We start from the raw sequence: 8,698 nt of genomic DNA, 5'->3' as shown, positions 1-8,698 counted from the left end.
CTGACACTGAGGACACGCCTGTAGTCTGCTGATCCCAGGGGAGAGGTGTGCGCCACCTGGCATGGGGAAGCTGTTGGGGGATGGCAGGTGGCTCCTGGGACTGCCCCCAGGGTTCGGACTGGCTGGGGGATTCCTACCACACACCCTCGTCCCAGGGCTGTTGGGCCAGGGATATAGACCCCAGTGAGAGCTCAGGTGGGAGGGGACTTGGATGTCACCCAGCCCTTTGTCACCTCACATGGGGACCCATCTCCACAGTGGGTGATTGGACGTGGACGTGGGTCACCCTCTGCCCTCCTGGGCTGCCCAGTCCATGCCAGGACTGACCGTTCTCACATTTGCCTGAATTCTTGGCTCTGGCTCTCGCCTGGGGTCCTGCCTCTCCCTGAATGCTCTGGGGTCAGGGACACCCGATTCCCTTGTCTCCCTGGCTCAAGGCTTGTTCTCCTGGCAACCTTGGAGGAGCGTGCAGGAGTGAGGGGACTCTGCTGCTCTCTGAGGCTGTGGGTGCTTGCAGGGAGGGGCGGGGTTTCCCACAAATGGGTCTGGCTTCTTTAGTGCCTTTGACAGCCTTGTGATGGGGAGACAGAGACACTGTGGAATGTGGGAGGGGACTTGTTGGAGGGTCATGCCCACATCCACCTCCTGCGTGCACAACACATCCAGTACACACGCACTGAGCGCCTGCCCTGAGGACCGGTGGGCCTCCTGTACTTTCTTAGAGTCCAGGAGGAGGAGGAGGAAGAAAAGGTGAAGAGGAAGGCCCAGGTAGTAGGTTTGTGGGTTCCGGGCACTCCCACACTATTGACTGCCCCAGAGGGTGACATGGGAGGGGACATGGCACTGGAGCCCACCTGGGGGTGGCAGGTCCCCTTGCTTCCTTGTTAGTTTCTTCGTAGAGGCCCTAAGATGCTTGAGCACCGAGTCATCATCCAACTCCCAGGTATGGAAGAACTGGTTCCGAAACCGTGCCCACAGGCCAGACCTGGATGTCTTCATGAGGCGCTCTAGGGACAGGGTGGACATCAGGCCAGGAGAGTTCCCTGGGAAGGGGCACAGCTGATACCCCGTGGCCACTTCAGTCTCCCACTAGGCGATGCGGGAACCTTTTGAGCCCACCCCAGGGGTTCAGATGTGCACAGGAGACTGTGGCCGGGGGAAATGGCTAGGGAAGCGCTCATAACACTCCTGACTTTCATCTGGGTCATGTGGGGGATGGGCTCAGTGTCACTGTGCCTTGCCCACCCCACCTGACCAGACCTCCCTCTGGGCCAGAACAGAGAATCATGAGGACAGTGTGAGGAAGCCACCCTCGGGTAAGTCAGGGTCAGACCCCAGGGCTCCCCAGGCCCCACTGGGCACATGGAGACTTACTCCTCTGAACTTTAAAGGCAATGCTTGTCATCGGCATCAACACGTGTTCTCCTTCCAGCAAATACACGTCCCACAGGCGCAGGATGAGCCCAAGAGAGATCTGTGGGGACAGCAGGTGTGGGAGACTGTAGCCCTTCCAGGCTGGGGCTGGTGGCTCGAGCTGAGCCCACTGGGGCTTCAGTCCCCAGAGTCAGTGACCTTCCCCATGAGGGTTTCCTGAGCCCTCCAGGGCGCTGGGTCAGACAAGGTCTTGCAGCTCCTCATGGGGGGCACTCATTGGAGTGGGGGTGTGGCTCCTGGAGAGAGGGGCTTGCCCAGGGCTTGAGGCTTCCCTGATCCCACCCAAGTCAGGTCCTGGCCCAGTCTGCCTGTAAGGCTGGTCCTGAGCCCCAGTCATTGCCCTGGGATGACCCCTCTTGGGCAGAGGGTTCTGTTTGGGTGTCCTGTGGGGACCCCCCGGTGGACGGAGCCTCCTGTGGGCTGTGGGTGAGCCAGATCCCCGGGCTGGGGAAGCAGGGCACTGCAGGACAAGGAGGGTCCCTGAGCCAGGGTCTCCCTATGCCTTCTTACCCCGTCATTCAACATCTGGAGAAGCCAGCCTAACGAGGAACCCTGCGCGCAAAGACCTTCCTTGTCCTGACGGGAGGAACAGAGGTGCTCAGGGCCCCCTGGGCTGCCCTAAAAACCTACCTCTTCCAGGGCCTCTGAAGACCCTTCCCCTAGTGCAGAACACTGGGTGGTGTCCAGGGCTCCCCACAACACCGTCCCCTTCCCACACTCCCAGTGGACACACTGCCCTTTGCCCTTGCTCTGCGGGAGCTGGGCCCCCATCCCTGTGCCTCTGTCTCCTCCAGGGCAGGAAAGGAAACCAACTCCCCCCTCCATGGAGAACCCAACGTCCCAGGTCAGGCCCTGGCTGGACTCAGCCAGTCACCAGCCCCACCAGGGGCTCCAGTCCCCGTTCCTCCAGCCCCATGGGAGGCAGAGTCTCTGGAGAAGACCCCAAGCTTGCTCACCAGATGCCATAAACTCACCAGATGCCACATGGTCTTGGGTTGTGACGTGGGTACCACATGCTCCTGATGGTCTTGGAGGCCCTGGACTGTCCCACCATTTGGGCTGTGGAATCCTGAGAAGCCCCCAGCCCATCAAGAAATCAGAGCCTTCCCCCAAGATATGGAGCCATCAGCAGGAAGAGCTGGGCAGCTGGAGAGGACCCGAAACCTGAAAGCCTTTCACCCTCCCACCTGGTGACCCCACCATGCAGCCTTTGCCCTGGGGACGGGGGTCAGGAACATCCCCTGGAGCCTGGCTGGAGGTTCCCCTGGAGGCCTCCTGGACCAGGGTGCAAAAAGGGCAAGCCTGACTTGAGGCCACCACATGGCGGCCAGAACAGGGTGGGTGCTGGGCTTCCTGGTCGTCTCCTGGAAGTGGGGTCGGGCCAGGGGACACGGGATGGGGAGATGCTGCCACCTGGGCTTGGTCGGCCCATTCATGGGCACCAAAGGCAGCAGGAGCCCGGGCAGCTGGAGGGCAGGAGGACTCTCAGGGAGGGGAGAGTCAGCTGCACACAATCAGCGCTGGAGGGCGTGGCTGCAGGACACAGAGGGTGGCCACGGGGAGGATGAGATGCCCTCCGCTGATGGGGATGAAAGACGTCTGACTTGGGCTTTAGGGGTCAGCCACGGACTCCTGTGGGACCCTCAGCAGAGACATCCTAAAGACTCCCAAGGAGCTGGCCAAGGAAGGTGCCTTGGCTGAAAGCTGAGATCATCTGGCCAGGGTGGCCGTCCCTGGGTCTGACTGCATGAGGTCCCTTGGGCAGCTTGTTCACTTACCCTGCAGGGAGTGCCTCTCCCTGGCCAGCAGCTGCACCAGTGCCCAGAATGCATCCTCCTCAGGCAGATAAAGGAGGAACAAGGCTGCGATGTGGCTCAGGTCCCTGCAGTAGCCCACCTCCTGCAAGAGCCAGAGTCACCGTGGAAGGACATCACCTGGGAGGGCTGAGGTCACCTGGGAGGACTCATGTCATTGGAGAGGGCAGAGGTGACCGGGGAGGCTTCCTCTGAAGAAGAGGCTTCCTCAGGATGCAAATTCGTTTCATGACAAGAGCCAAGTCCATCAGGCACTTCAGCACCTTGTCCAAAATGTCTCCTGATGGCACCATCCCACGTGTGACCCTGCCAAGCTCCTGGGCTTTGGGGCAGCCCCAGGAGGAGGGCGTCATTTCTTGTCCTGAGAAGTGGTGGTAAGACCCAGGTGACACCAGGAGTCCAGGCCCCGACTCCTTTGTGTCTCAGCTTGACCCCTTGAGGCCACCCCCTTGCTTGGAGGTTTATGCCAGCAGTGAGCTGGAGTTCTACCTCCTATATCCTGGTGGCTCACAAATACTAACTTTAAAAGAAGCGACAGCACCCCACCAGACACCCACTCCTGTGAATAGGGAAATACTGCCCGGGAACGTCACTGCCGGGAATACTCACGGGGTTATACTCCGAATAGGCTAGGAGGATGTAGAATAGTTCCCGCTGCCTAGGAGACAGAGAAACGAGGCTTTTATTTGTTTCGTGCAGATGCTGTTAGTTTCAGTTTGTCCACAAAACCTAACAACAAATCCCATTTCAGGTTCAGATGATTCACCAGATAAGCAGTGAGCTCTTCAGGGTCTTTGACTGTTGAGGAAATATTTCAGTAAAATCCACATCTGTGACATGCAGATAGCCCAGTTGTACAGTGACTTGCCTGATCCTTTTCACTCTGAGTTTTTTTTTTTTTTTCAATTTGCACACACGCCAGCTCAGTCTTTGGATGTACAGTTCCTCCACGGTTCTAAACCAATGGGCAGAGTCTCCCGGCCACTGCTCTAGCCCCTCCTGAAACGACTCCTTCATCTTCCAAGTCCCCAGGGTGGCTTCTATGCACCCGGCCTCTCCCTGATCCCTCAGCCCCTGGCCATCCAGACTGCTTTTCAGTCCCTATGGTTTGGCCTTTTCCAGAATGGCCTAGGCATGGGAATCCTACTGTGGTAGCTTATTGGGTCTGGCTTCTTTCCCTCAGCAAAATGCATCTAGGATCCACCCACGTTCGTGCGGGCATCACTGGCTCGTTCCCTTTTCTCACTGGGTCTTCCGTTTGAAGGGAGGACCAGCCTTGCTCTCCCCATTCCCGTGTTGAAGACTGTCCCCAAAGGCTCCTTGTGTGAGTGATAATGAATCCAGCAGTGGACGTGGCATGCAGGTCTCATGTGGGCATGAGTTTTCAAATCAGTGGGTTCAATATTTGTGGTACTTTGGGGACACGTGGTTCAAGTCCATTGAGCTTTGTGAGTCACTGCCCAACTGGCTGCCAAAGTGGCTGTGCCATGTCACGTTCCCACCAGACCAGGATGACAGTTTCCAGGACCCCTAAGTGCCCCAGCATTTGGTGCTGTCAGTGTTGCCTGGAAAGGCTCATGGGCCCTCAATCCTGTCACCCTCCAATGGGCCCTACCATGGGTCCCCGTGGGTCAGGGAGAGCACCTTTCACCATTGTGCATGATTTTGTTTGCTGATTTCTGTCTCCTCAGGGTCTTCCTCGTTTCTGGCCCCACATGTTCCAGTCTGGCCCAGGGCTTGGAACCAGGTGCTCAGTTCATGGTGCCGGCTGCTCCCTGGGTCAGGGGAGGTCTTGGTAGCTCTGTCAGCCCTCCTAGGTGACCCTGGCCTCCGCTCCATGGAAGCCCCCATCCCTTTCGTTCACTCCATCTCCGCTGAGACCCTGTGGCTCCCATAGGCTTACTTGGCTCCGTATCGATCCCTGAAGAAGATGTGAGTCCTTAGTGTCCCGCTCACGTCCAGGTCGATCTGGTGGATGTGTTCAGATGACCTCTTGCCCTTCTCCTTCATGACCTGTAGGGCAGGGCCAAGAGGAGGAAGCAGCCTCAGAACAGATGGAAGACTCCCTGCCCTACCTAAATGGCAGTCAGCCCACAGTCAGCACTCCGGGAAGGAAGGAAAGCAGGAAGGTTTCCTTCTGCACAAAGCTGCTTTTTGGCTTGTTACTGAAGCCAGGGAGGGTCACCAGAGCCGAGTTTATCTGTGGTGACTGTGTCACCATCCGTGCCCCGGATGTGCATCTGACCATCCCACCCACCCCCCAGGCTGGGCTTGATGCTCCCTCCAGCTGGAGACCTGGGCCCCTGCCACAGCCTGTCCTGTTTGTTGTGCTCTGCCTGAGCGTACCTTGTATGTTCTGGGGTTTTTCGACTTGACTTCCTGTATATTCAGGAGGACTGACCACACTTGGCCCCGGATGTTCATGGGAATGCCCTTATATACTTGATCTATCAGCTGTGGGCAGAAAACAACCTGCTGTCACAGGTCACGGGGCGACCCCAGTGAGGACCAGAGCCCGAGGATTCTCGAAATGGTTGGTTTTGGCGCCGTGATTCCTCGTTAGAGGTGACATTAAGCTGGGACAGGGTCTCCCTTCCCAGGATTGAAAGAGTGGATGGGCACTCAGAGTTGGGACTCTGATCTGAACCTTTTCCTTCCTTCGGGTCACCAGGGCATCCCTAGCCTTGAGCTCCGGGTGGTCCCAGCCCTAGATTCAGATCCCCTCCCAGCAAGGTGATGTTTGCACAAATAGGCAGGCAAACCACTGACCAGGCCTGCAGTCCTCTGGGTAAGGACAGTGTGCCACCCGCCCTCTGAGAGGCTGATGGCGCCAGGCCACAGCCATGGGTGCCTGCCCCTGTCTCTGCAGAAAGTGGTTCCGGGGGCCTGTCCCTCCACACATTACTTTTTTACTGTTCTTGTATGTCTCCCATTGTCCCAACATTTCCATCCATTTGCTCTTTCGTGTTATCTCCCGCTGCATTTGCTGTCAAATGAGGAATATTGGCGTTAGGGGAGCTGCCAGGCTTCCTGGAGCCGCCCGTGGATGCTGGGTCTTGGGCTGTGGAGCCCCGGTGGACCCAGCTGGAGGGAGCCAGGGAAGGGCAGACCCTAAGGGTTGAGAGCCTTTGAGCAAATGAGCACCAGTGGGCTGGCTTTGGGACCCTGGGACGTGCCATTCTGAGGCCACAGACACACCAGTCTTAGGTCAGGTCCCAGCCTCTAGGTGGGGTCCTGACACAGGTGGGCAGCCACCCCCAAGCCACAACTGTGGTTCTCACTTTGGAATCTTATCAAGCTGCCAAAGTTACAGCAGCCTGGGGTCAGGTCTAGCAGGGAGTGCTGCCCCTCCCAGGGATATCGTGTTGCCCTCAGCAGCCACCGCCCAGGCCAGCTGCCTCCTGTGCCTCACCGACCACCTGCCCAGTCCCCACATCCCTGGTTCAGCCCCCTCCCCATGCATCAGGCTCTTACCTTCGCCTCCCGAGCAGTGGCAGGAGGCAGCTCTGTCTCACTGTAAGACAACCCAGGCAGAAATGAGGACCTGCACAGGGCCTGGAGCTCCCCAAGACTGGGACCCAACCCCCAGAAACGACAGGCTCTGTCCCTATCTAGCTCAGAGCTCAGTCCAGGAGAAGGCACAGGGAAGGGAGGACAAGGGCCTTCCTGTGGGGCTGACTCCCAGGAGGGGGAGGACCTGGGAGAAGAAGGAGTGCGGGGCCAGCCTGGCTGGGGTTACTGGGGCCCCTGGCGTAGGGGGTGGTCAGGCTGCACCATGGGGCTGCCTGTCCTAGACTGGAGGTGGTGCTTTCTGCTGGAGCTGAGAAAGGTCAGGCCTGAGATGGTATGGTGTCCGCCCAGGGTGGGCGGCTGGGCCCTGACAGGAGTCCCTCAGGGAGTGACCACATCTCCCTGTCAGGGTCAGGGCAGCCTGCCCTGAGACCTGCCCGGTGTACTCCTGGTGTACCAGGGGCCCATCCCACTTGACAGCCCCAAGGCCCTTGCAGGTTCTGACTCCCAGCTTCCACCTGCCTCTCCCTGCACCTGACCCACACACCCTGCATTTCAGAAGTGGCACGGCTCATCAGCTCCCTCCCCACCTGCCCCGGGATCCTCTGTCTCTCCATCCTATGATCCCTAAGGGATGGACTCCTGGCTGGGCTCCTCTTACATGGCCGCAGGTCCTTTCCCAGCACCAGACCCAGGGTCTTTAGCCACAAGCCCTGCTGCCTCCCTGGCCTCACCATTAGATGCCCAGAACGGGGCTCTGCCCATCTTCTCCCCCATTCCCCTAGGGCCACAGCCCCCACTGTCTCCATGCCTTTCCATCTTCCCGATGGGGCAGTGAGGGCTGTAGCTCTAGGGAAATGAGGGAGGACAGGGGCAGGTGGGCCCTCAGAGACCTGCTGGACAACAGCCCTGAGGCTGTGCCAGGTGTCCCCTCACCCTGTGGCCACAACACTTGGATCTCACTGGGGTTGTCTCCAAGTAGACAGGGCCAGACCCTCAGGCTGCCCCGCTCCTCTTGTGCTGACTTAGGGACAGAACTGCTGAGAGTCCAGGGGCCTGACCTAGCCCAGTCTCCATTCCCACCCGCTCCCTAGATGGGCCCCGCACCTCTGGCCTAACAACAACCTCAGGCTGGACCTGCAGGGAAGCCAGGGAGGAGTTCTGACCCTGGAAAGGAGGTTGGCCCGACCCGGCGAGACAGTCCTGCCTCAGAAAGGCCTTTCTAAAAGCAAACCCATCCCTGAGCTGAGACAGGTGCTTTAGGGGTGAGGGGAGCACAGAGGACTCACTGCAAAATTCCAAAGTGATCAATGCTGCTGTAGATTCCAACAGGCTCAGGTCCCGAGTCCTCTGGCAGCCCAGCTCGGTGTCCCTATAACCCAGAGGGAGCCTTGGTGAGGGGTCCAAGGCAAAGGGCGAAAGGGCCTGGGGGTAGTAGTCACCCGTGCCCACCCTGTGCTCCTAGGGAGCCCAGGACCCTTTGACCAGGGCTCACTGGAAGAGGCCTCCCTCCAAGGAGCAGACTGACCTGTACCTTCTCATAGTTCATGATGATATTCTCTCGCTCCTGTGCCTGCAAACTATCTGCATCCTCTACGATTACCATCCTGTGAGACAAAATCATCTAAAAGTTACATTGTACTTGAGAGCTTTGGAGAACACCTGAACTGTTCCCGCCAGGCTCCCAGATGCTGGCTGGCTGTGTAACCCTGATTCCACCACCGCCCCCGGGTAAAAAGGCACCAGACCTAGTGTCCCACACCTGCATGAGTCTCTGGAGTCTCCAGTCCCAAGCAGGGGTGGGCATCATCCCAAGGACTTGAGGACAGTGGGACCTGGACAGAGAGTCCCGTCGTCCCCAAATGCCATGAAATGGGGACACACCTGCCCCAGCAGGTTGAATGGTGTCCACCTGCCAAGGGTGAAGGGCCCATGATGGG

General features: G+C 58.7%; 1 protein-coding gene across 1 annotated transcript in view; it reads right to left on the bottom strand.

Moving 5' to 3' along the window:
- The window catches only part of LOC105509547 (TBC1 domain family member 3G-like), a 9,766-nt gene extending 1,402 nt beyond the window's left edge, over window positions 1-8,364 (bottom strand). The window contains exons 1-12 of the mRNA XM_011938795.1: window positions 8,293-8,364; window positions 8,048-8,130; window positions 6,723-6,762; window positions 6,154-6,234; window positions 5,595-5,702; window positions 5,152-5,261; window positions 3,858-3,906; window positions 3,213-3,333; window positions 2,409-2,503; window positions 1,945-2,010; window positions 1,375-1,474; window positions 855-1,007 (exon numbers count right to left, since the gene is read on the bottom strand). Coding sequence (XP_011794185.1) covers window positions 855-1,007; window positions 1,375-1,474; window positions 1,945-2,010; window positions 2,409-2,503; window positions 3,213-3,333; window positions 3,858-3,906; window positions 5,152-5,261; window positions 5,595-5,702; window positions 6,154-6,234; window positions 6,723-6,762; window positions 8,048-8,130; window positions 8,293-8,364 — 1,078 coding nt within the window. The remainder of the gene's footprint in view (window positions 1-854; window positions 1,008-1,374; window positions 1,475-1,944; window positions 2,011-2,408; window positions 2,504-3,212; window positions 3,334-3,857; window positions 3,907-5,151; window positions 5,262-5,594; window positions 5,703-6,153; window positions 6,235-6,722; window positions 6,763-8,047; window positions 8,131-8,292) is intronic.
- Between the last annotated feature and the right edge of the window lie 334 nt (window positions 8,365-8,698).

The sequence above is a fragment of the Colobus angolensis genome, unplaced genomic scaffold (assembly GCF_000951035.1).
Source record: "Colobus angolensis palliatus isolate OR3802 unplaced genomic scaffold, Cang.pa_1.0 Scaffold1000, whole genome shotgun sequence".
In the NCBI taxonomy this organism is placed as follows: domain Eukaryota; kingdom Metazoa; phylum Chordata; class Mammalia; order Primates; family Cercopithecidae; genus Colobus; species Colobus angolensis.
This window is presented reverse-complemented; position numbering and strand designations above follow the sequence as displayed.